This window comes from Loxodonta africana, chromosome 12 (assembly GCF_030014295.1).
Source record: "Loxodonta africana isolate mLoxAfr1 chromosome 12, mLoxAfr1.hap2, whole genome shotgun sequence".
NCBI classification, from domain to species: Eukaryota; Metazoa; Chordata; class Mammalia; order Proboscidea; family Elephantidae; genus Loxodonta; species Loxodonta africana.
In genome coordinates, this window is record NC_087353.1 from 58,932,606 (window position 1) to 58,948,993 (window position 16,388).

Below are 16,388 nucleotides of genomic sequence, written 5' to 3' on the forward strand. Positions count from 1 at the left end.
TTTTTTATATTTGATCATATACCCATTGGATTCTACTTTTAAGAGACAAGGCATTTAAGTGAGGAACTGATAAGCCCTCATCTTGGAGTTGCAGATATGAAGGAGTGGTCCCTCACGAGACCATCTCATACCATATGAGAGCTGGTATTTACTACAGAACACTCCTGATGTCAGAAAGAGAGATGGGCAGAGCCCAGTTCATTTAAACACAGCCAGTGCCGTCGAGTGGACTTTTGCTCTCCTTTCCCCATGAAATGCGCTGCTTGGACGCTCAAGGATCTACACCAAGAGGAGGAGGCTGTGGTCTCATCCAAGTAGGAGAGGAAGGAAGTTATAAAAATAAATGGACCTAAGTGGAATTCTGGGAAGATGGTGGCATAAACAGACCTTCATTCTGACTCTTCCCCCACAAATACAACAAGCAAGATGACAACGGATGGTGCTTGGCTTTGAGGGACTCTGAATTGGGGAGCAGAGGAAAGCAGCAGGGAACTGCCGACAGGGAAGAATCAGTGACTCAATACTGAGTCATACATGGTAGGAAAATGGCTTCTCCTACTGTCCCTACCCATCCCCCAGCCACACAGGCTGCCAGTTGTGGTGAACTGGGGTAGTGGCCCCAGAAAAAGAGCCTGCTTCCTTAACCACAACAGCCCCTGCCCAGAGACAGGACCCCCAAGCTTCTGTGCTTAAATCAACAAGACAGACTTCCCTAGGTGCTTGCTTGGAGTGTGCCAGCACCTCCCCACCTGAACTCTGTCGATGGCACGTCTACTGCAGATTGCTACAGAAAGCCTGTACAGTGGAGTCTGCTCTCATAGTGAACACTCTCCGTGCCTCTCTGCGTACTCCAGAGCTCAGGCCTCTAAGGCCTCTGAATCAACAGGATAGACCTCTGGGAGTAAGGGCAGGTCTGTCTGCTCCCCCTTCCAGTCAGTGCTGAGGACTGCTGACTGAGGCTGCTATGTGTTAGGAAGCAAGCATTTTTAGTGCAGGCTACGTCCACAGCCAATATACTACAGGGTGGGCTCTGACAGCACAAGGCAGACCTCCCTGGGGGTCTATTTGGAGTGTGACAACCCCCTCCTTCAACTGGTAATTGTCAGCTGCCAGACTGATAAAAACTCCTACAGAAGGTTCCCTACATTGGAGTCAGGGGGTGGGTCACCTAAGTAGAGACTGCTCCCCCAAATACTACAGGGCCACTGGGACTCTCAAACCAACAAGGAAGGTCTTTCAGAGGTCCTTCTGGGGAGTACCAGCCCCTCCTCCTCCTGAAGCAGAGGAAAGTCTGCCTCTGCTTCCCTTGAATGCCAGCTCAGATATAAACAGTCCCCACAGAGCAGGGAAGGAAGCCTTGCGCAAAAACAAAGGTAACACCTAGCCCCAAAGGGGGCTTGCTGGTTGTAGGTTTTCCAGCTAAAAACATGGCTGCAAAAACAGAGGAAAAAAAAAAAAAAAGGAAGGGAATAATAAAACAGAGAGAGGACTGTGCCCCGCCCCCCCCCCCCCCCCCCAGTGGGCAGATTGATTAGTACATGGTATCTCACCTGATTGGCAGTACCTGCTGGTGGAAAGACTGACCACAACATGTTCTCTGGTGTGTTTGGGAGAGACAAAGTTGAAAACCAAGAGCTGGAACTTTCAAATCCTAATTAAACCAGGGAGGGAGAAGGCACTATCACAGAGAGGGAGAGGAAACTGCAAGAAAGCCGGAAGTCTCTGTCCACCTAAGAGTTTTCTGCAGAAAGTAGTGTGGGCAAAAACACCAAATACCAGGGAAAACAAAGTTAACACCCTCAAAAATCCTAATGCCCCAACAAAAAAATTCACAAGACATACAAAGAACAGAGAAACAATGGCCCATCCAAATGAACATGATAAAGGGAGTGAAAGCACATCTCGGGATGACCAAATAATGAAAAAAATGGAAGAATATAACAACATTAAACATAAAGAACTAATGGAAAACATAGACAAAGAGCTAAATAAGGAAAACAACACAAGAACAAAATAAGGATCTAAAATAAGAGATACTGCAACTGAAAGGGACAATAACTGAAATGAAAAATACAATAGAAGGACCTACCAACAGATTTAATCATGCAGAAGAAATCAGCGAATTAGAGGATAAGACAGTTAAAATTACAAACACTGAAGAGTAACAAGACAGAAGTTCAAGAAGGCTGAGTACATTTTAATGCAATTTAATGTACTTTAATGATGATAAGAAACTTAGTATCTATTCATGAGAATTCCAGGCGATGAGAGAAAGGGACAGAAAGAATATTTGAAGAAATAATGACAGAAAAATTCCCCCATCTAACAAAGAACATGAATCTACAAACCCAAGAAGCTCAAAGGACCCCAAGCAAGATAAACCCAAAAATACGTACACCAAGACACATTATAGTTAGGGTCTCGAAAAGTAAAGATAAAGAGAGAATCCTGAAAGCAGGGATAGAGAAGCAAATAGTCACATACGAAGGATCCCAATAAGATTAGGGGCTGATTTCAGAAACACTGGAGGCCAGAAGCAATGGAATGATATATTTAAAGTGCTGAGAAAAAAAAAAAAAACTGTCAAAAATATTATACCCAGGGAAACTATCCTTAAAGAATGAGGGTGAAATTAAAACATTCCCAGACAAACAGAAGCTGAGAGAGTTTATATCTACCAGACCAGCCCTACAAAAAATACTATTGGGAGTTCTGCAGACACTAGAAAGTAATTCAAAGCTATACATAGCAAGACCCCTAATACAAGGAAATGCATGGACAACTGTAAGGGCTAGTAGTAAGGTATTCATGCTTGATAATTCTAAATGTTTTGTCCATGTTTTTTAATAATAAATATATAAAAAGCAAGGATAAAATTATGTTACAGGGCACATGAAATATAAAGACATAATTAGTGATAACAAAAGGTGGGGGAGAGGACTGGCATATAGGATTTTTTGTATGTTATGGATGTTAAGTTGGTACCAACTTACCCTGGAATGTTATAAATACAAGCTGTTAAGTGTAATATTCATGGTAATCAGTAAGAAAACAGTATAGAAAAAAACAGAAAAGGAAAAGAGAAACTATAGGATATGCAAAGAAAAGAGAAACACACTAATGATAGGGGACTTTGTGGAAAAAGAAGTAAGGATGCAGAAGTCCTAAATAACATAAGGTAGATTTTTAGAAAAACAGTGGATTTTATGCCCAGGTAATGGAGAATTCCATTTCTTCTCAACCATACATGGACTATTTACAAAAACTGATCATTAAGCCACAAAGAGGACATTGATAAGTTCCATAAAGAGGGATTACAAACACTCTCTGATCAAAATGCAATCAAATCAGAAATTAATCACAAAATCCAAAAGGCCTGTTTATCTAGAAATAAAAACAAAACAACACTAACAAAAAACCAAACAAAACCAACTTCTATTAAACAACTCTTGGGCAAAGGAAGACATATGAACCAAAATTACAGAATTTTTTAAAAATAATGAGGGCACATGTTAGAAGCTCTGGGATACATTTAACACATCATCAGAGGAAATTCCATACCTTAAACATTTATATCAACAAAAGAATGAATTCAAAGAATGTAATCAATGTCATTGAATTCTACATGTAAAAACTGTTGAACTGGTGTACGTTTTGCTGGGTATATTCTCAACATCATCAAAATAATTTTTTTTTTAAAAGAATGAATCCTCAACTCAAAAAGCTACAGAAAAAAACAAAGTAAAACTCTCCAGCACCCTCCAAAAAGAGGCGCAAGCAGAAATTAATGAGGTAGAGAACTAAAAACCAGTGGGTATATGTAATTAATAAACCAAATTCCTGTTTTTTTTTTCTTTTTACTTACTAGACAAATGGACATAAAATGTAGTTCATTTATAAATTTACCACAGTCTCAATAAAAACATCAACACTTTGCTTTTAAGGAGCTAGGTAAGTTGATACTCAAGTTCATAGAGAAAAAGAAATAGCTAGGAAAACACTGAAAAAGAAAAGCTGTGAGGGGGACTGGCCCTCCCAGATATTAAAATAGACTAAACAAAGCCTCTGTAATTAAAACTGTGTGGGTCTGGTGCGTGAATAGAACAGTGTAACAGATGGTACAGACACAGACCCAAGTACAAATGGAAATTCAGTATTAGATAAAGACAGCATCTCAAATCACTAGGTCAAAGATGGACTCTAAATAAATGGCACTGGGACAACTGGGTAGCCATTTAGAGAAAGATAAAATTGGAACCACACCTCACATCACATGAGAAAAAAGTCTTAACGGATCAGAGATCTCAATGTAAAAACTGAAACCAAGAACTAGCAGAAAACACGTGTGAATTCTTACACACTCAGGGTGCAGGGAAAGGTTTCCTGTGACTCAAAATCCAGAGGCAATAAAGGACTGATAAATTTGACTACACAAAATTAACATATTTTACAAGGCAACAAACACCACAGCATAGCCAGAAGATAACATAGAAGGAAACACTAGAACCCAGGTCCCTCTTTGTGGGCTCCATACAGCCTGGCACTGTCTCCCGTGGGCCAGCAGGCCTCAGCCTTGATGCTCAATGGAATCAGCTGTAGCCACACCTCAGAGGAGCAGGTGTTGGGGGGAGATCTTATTTCACTCACAGGTGCCCAGAATGCCCAGGGCAACCTCGACTTCCTCAGACAGGTACCTGGGCTCCGAAAGAGGCTCGTGGGCAGAGCTGTTGCGTGGGTGTCTATCAGCCCCACAATCTTCATGTGTCCATACTGCTTGGCCAGCATCCGGGCTGTGGCGCCATTGTGGTCTCGTGTGTCCACTTTGACTCCCTGTGAAAGCCATGAAAGAAGAATTGGGCACCTACCCTTCGAAGCACCCTCACTTCCCAGGCTGCCGGCCCTGGATAAGAGAAAGTGAGAGGCATCTTAACAGCACATCCAGAAAGCTCTGCTCCTGAGGGCCGCCAGACACGAGGGCCAGGTGAAAAAGGGGTGGAGGTTTGTCTGGTGGGGCTGAGGAGGGACTGCTGGACACGTAAAAGGGAGCAGTAATCAAGCTGTGGCACAGCTGCAGCCTCTGGGCCTCAAAGCACTGCCAGGGTGTTGTTTCATTTGGCTGAAGCCCACAATGGTGGATTGGACCCAGGTGGGGAAGGCAAAATTGGAGGGTCCCGGCCTGCACCCTTTTCTGCGCTTGTCCTACTCTCTCCACACAGGGAAAACCAAGACAACAGGCTCACTAGTGAAATGCCCTTAAAACCATGGTATCACCACCCTTCTGAAATAATTGGTAGCTTTTATCCAAAGCTCTGAAAAGTGCTTAGAGTCCCCAGCACAATAATTCCATGTCTGCAACTCTATCCTAAGGAATTAACCCTACATACAAAGAAAGCTTTTACATACAAAGATGTTCAGCACATGATTTACAATAACGAAAACTTGGAGGCAACAGCTGATGCTCATGTGGACGGGAAAGCCAGCTATGTTGCCGCCTCTTGGCAGAACACACTGCAGCCATAAATGTTGATATTTACAAACAGTTGGTATCAGCTTTTTAAAAAAGATGATGCAAAATTGTATGTACATTACAATTACAGCCATATTAAAACAAAACAAAAAAAGGTATACGGAAAACAATACAGGGAGGAAATATGCCCAAAATGTTAGTATTTTCAAGCAATGAGATGATGGCTTTTCTGCCTTTTTTTGGTTATTTTTTAATTTATTCTGCTGTAGGTGAAAGTCTACAAGTCAGTCTCTCATACAGAATGTTACACACACCTTGCTGTGTACTCCCAGCTGCTCTCCTCCTAATCAGACAGCACATTCCTACTGTCCACACTGTATTCACCGTGTCCATTCAGCCGGCTCCTGTCCCCCTCTTTCTTCTCATCTTGCCACCAGAACAGGAGCTGCTCACATAGACTCAAGTGTCCCTTGAGCCAAGAAGCTCACTCCTCACCAGTATCACTATCCATCTTATAGTTCAGTCCAATCCATCTTGAGAGTTGTTTTTGGAAATGGTTCCAATCTTGGGCTAACAAAGGGAATGTGGATCATGACTGTAAGGGTCTCTCCAGTCTCACTCAGAACATTAAGCCTAATCTTTTTATGAGAATTTGAGATCTGCATCCCACTGTTCTCCTGCACCATCAGGGATTCTCTGTTGTGTTCTCTGTCAGGGCAGTGATCAGTGATAGTCGGGCACCATCTAGTTCTTCCGATCTCAGGCTGATGAAGTCTCTGGTTTATGTGGCCCTTTCTGTCTCTTGGGCTCATCTTTACCATATGTCTTTTCGGTATTCTTCATTCTCCTTTGCTACAGGTAGGTTGAGACCAACTGATGCATCTTAGATGGCCATTTGCTGCGTTTAGGACCCCAGATGCCTCTCACTAAAGTGGGATGCAGAACGTTTTCTTAATACATTTTGTTATGCCAATTGACCTAGATGTCCCCTGAAACCATGGTCCCCAGACCCCTGTCCCTGCTACGCTGGCCTTCAAAGCATTTGGTTGTGTTCAGGAAACTTCTTTGCTTTTGGCTTTGTCCAGTTGTACTGACTTCCCCTCTTGTGTGTTGCCATTCCCTTCACCGAAAGTAATTTTTTGTCTACTATCCAGTTTATCCAGTTAGTGGATATCCCTCTCCCTCCCTCCCCACTCTCGTAACCATCAAAGAATATTTTTTTCTATGTTTAAACTTTAGAGTTCTTATAATAGTGGTCTCATACAGTATTTGTCCTTTTGCAACTGACTAATGTCACTCAGCATAATGTCTTCCAGATTCCTCCATGTTATGAAATGTTTCGCGGATTCACCGTTGTTCTTAATTGTTACGTAGTATTCCATTGTGTGACTATACCATAATTTATTTATCCATTCATCTGTTGATGGGCATCTTGGTTGCTTCCATCTTTTTGCTATTGTAAACAGTGCTGCTATGAACATGGGTGTCCATATATCTGTTCGTGTGAAGGCTCTTATTTCTTTAAGGTATGTTCTAAGGAGTAGAACTGTTGGGTGGTATGGTAGTTCTATTTCTAGCTCTTTAAGGAAGACCGAATCAATTTCCAAAGTGGTTGTACTATTTTACATTCCCACCAGCAGTGTATAAGTGTTCCAGTCTCTCCACAACATCTCCAACATTTATTATCTTGTGTTTTTTGGATTAATGCCAGCCTTTTGGAGGTGAGAAGGAGTCTCATTGTAGTTTTGATTTGCATTCCTCTAATATTTTCTGCCTTTCTGATCTTCACGTCTATTTTTCAAATCGGAAGAGCCCAATTCACTTTACATTTGAAAAGCTACACGCCTGTACTCTCACACCTGGTGGTGGGAGGCTAACTGGCACACACTCGGGAGGGCAAACTGCACAGGGAATTGTTGTTGGGTGCTGTCCAGTCAATTCCAACTCATAGTGACCCTATAGAACAGAGTAGAACTCCCCCATAGGGTTTCCAAGGCTGAAATCTTTACGGAAGCACACTGCCACTTCTTTCTCCCTTGGAGCAGCTGGTGGGTTCGAACCACCAACCTTTCAGTTAGAATTGTCATGTAGATTTTAGAGATCAGGCGCTGATCAGAAATGTCATAGCTAAAAACTTTTTCTGGTCTGTAGGTAGTCTTTTTACTCTTTTGGTGAAGTCTTTGGATGAGCACAGGTGTTTGATTTTTAGGAGCTCCCAGTTATCTAGTTTTTCTTCTGCACTCTTAATAATGTTTTGTATACTGTTTATGCCATGTATTAGGGCTCCCAACGTCCCTATTTTTTCTTCCATGATCTTTATTGTTTTAGATTTTATATTTAGATCTTTGATCCATTTTGAGTTAGTTTTTGTGCATGGAGTGAGGTATGGGTCTTGTTTCATTTTTTTGCAGATGGATATCCAGTTATGCCAGCACCATTTGTTAAAATGACTGTCTTTTCCCCATTTAACTGTTTTGGGGCTTCTGTCAAATATCAACTGCTCCTATATGGATGGATTTATGTCTAGATTCTCAATTCTGTTCCATTGGTCCACCTGTCTGTTGTTGTACCAGCACCAGGCTGTTTTGACTACTGTGGCTGTATAATATGTTCTAAAATCAGGTAGAGCAAGGCTTCCCACTTTGTTCTTCTTTTATTATTTCCAAACCTTAGTTTTCTCATCCACAAAATGGGTCCAATCTCTTTGCAAGATTGAAGGAAGGGTAAAACGAGATACTATATGCAAGTTGCCTAGCACCGTGCCTAAAACATAACAGATGTGAAATGATGGTTTATCCCCTCCCCTTTTACATAAGAATACCCACCCCCTCCAGCTGAGGTTTCGCTGTGGGCCTGGGGGAGTCTGTCACCTTAATCTTAAGGCTGTCCCTGAAGTTGGTCAGTAGTGCCTTATTTTTCCAGGGCCTCTTTCCCTTCCATATGAAGTTGGTGATTTGTTTCTCCATCTCATTAAAGAATGTTGTTGGGATTTGGGTCGGAATTGCATTAAATGTATAGATCGCTTTTGGTAGGACAGACATTTTTATAATGTCAAGTCTTCCTATCCACGAGCAAGGTATGTTTTTCTACTTATGTAAGTCTCTTTTGGTTTCTTGCAGAAGTGTACTGTAGTTTTCTTTGTATAAATCTTTTACATCTCTGGTAAGATTTATTCCTAAGTATTTTATCTTCTTGGAGGGTACTGATTTGGTGATTTCCTCTTCGATGTTCTTTTTGTTGGTGTAGAGGAATCCAACTGATTTTTGTATGTTTATCTTGTATCCCGATACTCTGCTGAACTCTTCTATTAGCTTCAGTAGTTTTCTGGAGGATTCCTTAGGGTTTTCTGTGTATAAGATCATGTCATCTGCAAATAGAGATAATTTTACTTCTTCCTTGCCAATCTGGATCCCCTTTATTTCTTTACCTAGCCTAACTGCTCTGGCTGGGACCTCCAATACAATGTTGAACAAGAGCGGTGATAAAGGGCATCCTTGTCTGGTTCCCGATCTCAGTGGGAATGCTTTCAGGCTCTCTCCATTTAGGGTGATCTTGACTGTTGGCTTTGTATAAATGCCCTTTATTATGTTAAGGAATTTTCCTTCTATTCCTATTTGGCTGAGAGTTTTTGTCATGAATGAGTGTTGAACTTTGTCAAATGCCTTTTCTGCATCAATTGATAAAATCATGTGATTCTTGCCTTTTGTTTCATTTATGTGGTGGATTACATTAATTGTTTTTCTAATGTTGAACCATCCCTGCATACCTGGTATGAAAACCACGTGGTCATGGTGAATTATTTTTTTGATATGTTGTTCAATCCTATTGGCTAGAGTTTTGTTGAGGATTTTTGCATCTACGTTCATGAGGGATATAGGTCTATAATTTTCTTTTCTTGTGGTGTCTTTACCTGGTTTTGGTATCAGGGATATGGTGGCTTCATAGAATGAGTTTGGTAGTATTCCGTCCTTTTGTATGCTCTGAAATACCTTTAGTAGTAGTGGTGTTAACTCCTCTCTGAAAGTTTAGTAGAACTCTGCAATGAAGCCATCCAGACCAGGACTTTTTTTTTTTGCTGGGAGTTTTTTGATTACCTTTTCAATCTCTTCTCTTGTTATGGGTCTATTTAGATGTTCTACCTCTGTTTGTGTTAGTTTAGGTAGGTAGTATGTTTCTAGGAATTCATCCATTTCTTCTAGGTTTTCAAATTTGTTTGAGTACAGTTTTTCATATTAATCTGGTATGATTCATTTAATTTCAGTTGGGTCTGTTGTAATATCGCCCATCTCATTTCTTATTCGGGTTATTTGCTTCCTCTCCTGTTTTTCTTTTGTCAGTTTGACCAGTGATTTATCAATTTTGTTGATTTTTTCAAAAAACTAGCTAGCTTTTGGTCTTGTTAATTCTTTCAATTGTTTTTCTGTTTTCTATTTCATTTAGTTCAGCTCTAATTTTTATTATTTGCTTTCTTCTGATACCTGTGGGTTTCTTTTGTTGCTCTCTATTTGTCCAAGTTGTAGGGATAATTCTTTGATATTGGCCCTTTCTTCTTTTTGGATGTATGCATTTATTGGTATAAATTGGCCTCTGAGCACCACTTTTGCTGTGTCCCAAAGGTTCTGATAGGAAGTGTTTTCATTCTCATTGGATTCTCTGAATTTCTTTATTCCATCCTTAATATCTTCTATAATCCAGTCTTTTTTGAGCAGGGTATTGTTCAGTTGCCTAGTGTTTGATTTCTTTTCCCTGCTTTTCCTATTATTGATTTCCACTTTTATGGCCTTATGGTCAGAGAAGATGCTTTGTAATATTTCAATGTTTTGGATTCTGCTAAGGCTTGCTTTATGACCTAATATGTGGTCTATTCTAAAGAATGTTCCATGTGGACTAGAAAAGAAAGTACACTTGGTTGCTGTTGGGTGGAGTGTTCTGTATATGTCTACGAGGTCAAGTTCGTTGACTGTGGCATCTAGATCTTCCGTGTCTTTATTGAGTTTCTTTCTGGATGTCCTGTCCTTCACCGAAAGTGGTGTGTTGAAGTCTCCTACTATTATTGTGGAGCTATCCATCTCACTTTTCAATGCTGATAGTTTGTTTTATGTATCTTGCAGCCCTGTCATTGGGTACATAAATATTTAATATGGTTATATCTTCTTGGTGTATTGTCCCTTTAATCATTATATAATGTCCTTCCTTATCCGTTATGATGGATTTAAAGTCTACTTTGTCAGAAATTAATATTGCCACTCCTGCTCTTTTTTGATTGTTGTTTGCTTGATATATTTTTTTCTAACCTTTGAGTTTTAGTTTGTTTGCATCTCTAAGTCTAAGGTTTGTCTCTTGTAGGTAGCATATAGACGGATCTTGTTTTTTAATCCATTCTGCCACTCTCTGTCTCTTTATTGGTGCATTTAGTCCATTAACATTCAGGGTAATTATGGATAGGTATGCTTTAGTGCTATCATTTTGATGTCTTTTTTTGTGTGTTGTTGACAGTTCCTTTTTCCCACTTAATTTTATGTGCTGAGTAGATTTTCTTTATATATTGTCCTTTCCTCATATTTGTTGTTGTTGCTTTTGTTTCTGCTGAGTCTCTATTTTTCCCATGTATTTTATTTTGATGAGTAGGATAGTTTGTCTCCTTTGTGGTTACCTTATTATTTCCCCCTATTTTTTTTTTAATTAAAAATTAACTGTTATTTCTTTGTATCGCGGTATCTTCCTCTCCATATGGAAGCTGTATGATTACATTTCTTAGTCCCTCATTATTATTTTAATCTTGTCTTCTTTTGTATAATAACATCGCTGTTACCCTGTTGTGGGCTTTTTTTTTTTTTAATAATCTTGCTTTTTTTTTTTTTATTTATTTCCCTGTCTGGGTTGACTTCTGGTTGTTCTGCCCAGTGTTCTTGTCTTGGGTTGATTCCTTCTATAACCCAGTCTTTTTTCAGGAGGGTATTGTTCAGTTTCAAAGTATTTGATTTTTTTTCCCTAGTTTTTCTGTTATTGATTTCTACTTTTATTGCCTTGTGGTCTGAGAAGATGCTTTGTAATATTTCGATGTTTTGGATTCTGCAAAGGTTTGTTTTATGACCTAACATGTGGTCTATTCTAGAGAATGTTCCATGTGCGCTAGAAAAAAAAGTATACTTTGCAGCAGTTGGGTGGAGAGTTCTGTATAAGTCAATGAGGTCAAGTTGGTTGATTGTTGTAATTAGGTCTTCCGTGTCTCTATTGAGCTTCTTACTGGATGTCCTGTCCTTCTCTGAAAGTGGTGTGTTGAAGTCTCCTACTATAATTATGGAGGCGTCTATCTCACTTTTCAGTTCTGTTAAAGTTTGATTTATGTATCTTGCAGCCCTGTCATTGGGTGCATAAATATTTAATATGGTTATATCTTCCTGATCAATTGTCCCTTTTATCATTATGTAGTGTCCTTCTTTATCCTTTGTGGTAGATTTAAGTCTAAAGTCTATTTTGTCAGAAATTAATATTGCTACTCCTCTTCTTTTTTGCTTATTGTTTGCTTGGTATATTTTTTTCTATCCTTTGAGTTTTAGTTTGTTTGTGTCTCTAAGTCTAAGGTGTGTCTCTTGTAGGCAGCATATAGACGGATCGTGTTTCTTTATCCAGTCTGAGACTCTCTGTCTCTTTATTGGTGCATTTAGTCCATTTACATTCAGCGTAATTATAGATAAATAAGTGTTTAGTGTTGCCATTTTGATGCCTTTTTATGTGTGTTGTTGACAATTTCATTTTTCCACTTACTTTTTTGTGCTGAGACGTTTCTCTTAGTAAATTGTGAGATCCTCATTTTCATAGTGTTTGACCTTATGTTTGTTGAGTTGTTACGTTTTTCTTGGCTTTTATCTTGAGTTATGGAGTTGTTATACCTCTTTGTGGTTACCTTAATATTTACCCCTATTTTTCTAAGTAAAAACCTAACTTGTATTGTCCTATATCGCCTTGTATCACTCTCCATATGGCAGTTCTATGCCACTTATATTTAGTCCCTCTTTTTAGTTATTGTGATCTTTTACATATTGACTTCAATGATTCCCTGTTATGAGCATTTTTTTTAATTAATCTTAATTTGTTTATGTGATTTCCCTATTTGAGTTGATATCAGGATGTTCTGATTTGTGACCTTGTGTTGTCCTGGTATCTGATATTATTGGTTTTCTGACCAAACAATTTCCTTTAGTATTTCTTGTAGCTTTGGTTTGGTTTTTGCAAATTCTCTAAGCTTGTGTTTATCTGTAAATATCTTAATTTCGCCTTCATATTTCAGAGAGAGTTTTGCTGGATATATGATCCTAGGCTGGCAGTTTTTCTCCTTCAGTGCTCTGTATATGTCATCCCATTGCCTTCTTGCCTGTATGGTTTCTGCTGAGTAGTCTGAACTTATTGATTCTCCCTTGAAGGAGACCTTTCTTTTATCCCTGGCTGCTTTTAAAATTTTCTCTTTATCTTTGGTTTTGGCAAGTTTGATGATAATATGTCTTGGTGTTTTTCTTTTTGGATCAGGCTTAAATGGGGTTCGATGAGCATCTTGGATAGATATCCTTTCATCTTTCATGATGTCAGGGACGTTTTCTGTCAGTAGCTCTTCAACTATTTTCTCTGTGTTTTCTGTCCTCCCTCCCTGTTCTGGGACTCCAATCGCACACAAGTTATCCTTCTTGATAGAGTCCCACATGATTCTTAGGGTTTCTTCATTTTTTTTAATTCTTTTCTCTGATTTTTTTTCCAGCTATGTTGGTGTTAATTCCCTGGTCCTCCAGATTTCCCAGTCTGCATTCTAATTGCTCGAGTCTGCTCCTCTGACTTCCTATTGCATTGTCTAATTCTGTAATTTTATTGTTAATCTTCTGGATTTCTACATGCTCTCTATGGATTCTTGCAACTTATTAATTTTTCCACTATGTTCTTGAATAATCTTTTTGAGTTCTTCAACTGTTTTATCAGTGTGTTCCTTGGCTTTTTCTGCAGTTTGCCTTATTTCGTTTCTGAGGTCATCCCCGATGTCTTGAAGCATTCTGTAAATTAGTTTTTTATATTCTGTATCTGATAATTCCAGGATTGTATCTTCATTTGGGAAAGATTTTGATTCCTTTGTTTGGGGGGTTGTAGAAGCTGTCATGGTCTACTTCTTTATGTGGTTTGATATCGACTGCTGTCTCCGAGCAAGTGGTTTATTCTGTAATTGCTCACTGAGTCTTATCTTGTTTTGTTTTCTTTCAATATACGTGGATGGGCTACTAGATTGTGCTGTCTTGTTTGTTGTAGCCCTTGACTTATTTATGACCTATTACCAGCTGGTATGGGCTGTTGCCAGATATATATGCCTGAGTCTATTCACTATTCTTGAGTAGAATCTGATTTTGGGTCATCAAGTGTGTGCTGCACCCTAACACCTATCCACCTCAAGAAGTAGTGGTGATAGTTGTGTGCACCAGATTCTATTAGCAGCTGGGGTTCACACTCTGGGGGGGCAGGATGCTGACAGGCTTCCCCCAAGTGTCAGTGAGGTAGGTGTGTCTCTATTCCTGTAGCACCTTGGTGGGAGGGCACTGCAGCTGTACCTTAGGCCCCCAGTGCAAGTACCTCTACTGACTGGTAGGTGTCACCCTCCTTAGACCCCTAAGGCAAGAAGCTAGGTGGTCTGGGGGGAGCTTCAGCCCTCAGTTCCCTGTTGTGGGTCAGTTAGGGCTCTGTTGAATAAGCTGAGATATCAGACCTGGGAAACTTGTTTTTCCAGAAAATCCGCTAAAAAAAATTCAGTCAGATCCCTATCAGAACTGGCTCTGGATTATAACCGCCACCTTGTTCCCTGTAAGGATGAAAGTCCGAGATTTGGATCATATATGCTTGGCTGTAGCTGTTTCTGTGTTTTTAGTCCAATTAGGGATGGATTTTTGGTCCCTGGGTTTTTTGTGGTTCCTTCTCTCAGGCCAGAAGAATGGGTTAGGAAAAGACCACAAAAAAAAAAAAAAAAAGGAAAAGCAAAGCAGCCGTGGAGCCGGAGCCATTCTCCCTCTGGCTCAGGAAATTCCAATGTTAATGAAGCCGCCTGGGAAGGGTGGGGGAGGATTCAAAGAAACAGGAGATTAAAAAAAAAAAAAAAAAAGGCACCCCAGAATATAGCCAAAGTTGCTTATCTTGCTTGGAATGACTATTTTATCTGAGACTCCTGAGGGGCATGTGGCCTATGTGTGCTGGCTGTGTGGAGATTGTTCCCGGGGGTCTGGCCCACTGAAGCCGCGGTCAGATTCTCCGCTGCCAGTCCAAAGCCCAGCGACAAGGTTCCCCTGCTGGGACGCTGCAGTCCCGGCTCCAAAATCAGTTGCTGCCTCCCGGGGACTTATCGTCCCACCAGCCGCGTTGCCATGTCGCCCGCGCGGACCGGCTGGGCCCCCTCCCTGAGTTAGTTCAGGGGAGTAGGGCTACGCCCCGTGTTTGCGCCGTGACAGTGCCCAGTCAAAAGCCCAGCGCCAAGGTTCCCCGGCTGGGACGCTGCACTCCCGGCTCCAAAATCAGTCGCTGCCTCCCAGGGACTTCTCGTCCCGCCAGCCTCGTTGCCGCGCCGTCCCCGCGGACCGGCTGGGCCCCCTCCCGGGGTTAGTTCAGGGGAGTAGGGCTACGCCCCATGCTTGCGCCATGACAGTGCCCAGTCAAAAGCTCGGCGCCAAGGTTCCCTGGGTGGGACGCTGCATTCCCGGCTCCAAATCCAGTCACTGCCTCCTGGGGACTTCTCCCACGAGCCGCGTCGCCACGCCGCCCGCGCGGACCAGCTGGGCCCCCTCCCGAGGTCAGTTCAGGGGGTAGGGCTGCACCCCTTGTTTGCGCCGTCACAAGTTTTTTAAGTTCAGCCCCCCTGGGCCCAGACCTAAGCCCGGTGCCAAGGTTACCTGACTGTGACGTTGGCTCCAGGCTCCAAAAACAGTTGCTGCTTCCCCGTATTTGTTCGTTCTCCGTCTCTAAGTCTGTTTTTGTTGTTCAGGGTTCGTAGATTGTTATGCATGTGATCGATTCAATTGTTTTTCCGAGTCTTTGTTGCAAGAGGGATCCGAGGTAGCGTCTACCTAGTCCGCCATCTTGGCCCCGCCTCCTAATTCTCTTGGGTTGATTCCTGATATTATTTATTTTCTAACCAAAGAACTCCCTTTAGTATTTCTTGTAGTTTTGGTTTGGTTTTTATGAATTCCCTCAACTTGTGTTTATCTGGAAATATCTTAATTTCACCTTCATATTTAAGAGACAGTTTTGCTGGATATATGATTCTTGGCTGGCAATTTTTTTCCTTCAATTTTTTAAATAAGTCATCCCATTGCCTTCTTGCCTGCATGGTTTCTGCCGAGTAGTCTGAGCTTATTCTTACTGACTGTCCTTTGTAGGTAACTTTTTGTTTATCCCTCGCTGCTCTTATAATTCTTTCATCTTTAGTTTTGGCAAGTTTGATTATAATATGTCTTGGTGAGTTTCTTTTAACATCTACCTTATGTGGAGTTCGATGAGCATCTTGGATAGATATCTTCTCATCTTTCACAATACCAGTGAGGTTTTCTGCCAACAAATTTTCAACAATTTTCTCTCTATTTTCTATTATTCCTCCCTGTTCTGGTATTCCAATCACTCATAGGTTATTTCTCTTGATATAGTCCCACATGATTCTTAAGGTTTCTTCATTTTTTTTTAATTCTTTTATCTGATTTTTCTTCAAATATATTAGTGCCAAGTGATTTATCTTCAAGTTCAGAAATTCTAGCTTATACTTGCTCAGTTCTGCTCCTCTGGCTTTCTACTGAGTTCTCTTAATTCTGTAATTTTATTGTTAATCTTCTGAATTTCTGATTGCTGTCTGTCTATGGATTTTTCAGCTTATTAAACTTTTCATTATGTTCCTGAATTATCTTTCCAA

General features: G+C 40.7%; 1 protein-coding gene across 15 annotated transcripts in view; it reads right to left on the bottom strand.

Annotated features, from left to right (window-relative positions):
• Positions 1-16,388, bottom strand: part of ANKS3 (ankyrin repeat and sterile alpha motif domain containing 3) — a 48,868-nt gene that overhangs the window by 8,817 nt on the left and 23,663 nt on the right. For 13 of the 15 annotated variants that reach the window (XR_002787599.2, XR_002787598.2, XM_064295512.1 and 10 more), the window contains 2 exons: positions 4,695-4,830; positions 1,551-1,651 (listed from right to left, as the gene is read on the bottom strand). Coding sequence is in view for 13 of the 15 variants with exons in the window: in XM_064295512.1 (XP_064151582.1) it covers positions 1,551-1,651; positions 4,695-4,830 (237 nt within the window). In the remaining 2 variants the exon portion in view is untranslated. The remainder of the gene's footprint in view (positions 1-1,550; positions 1,652-4,694; positions 4,831-16,388) is intronic. The other 2 variants (XM_003417640.4, XM_064295513.1) reach the window with 1 other exon arrangement.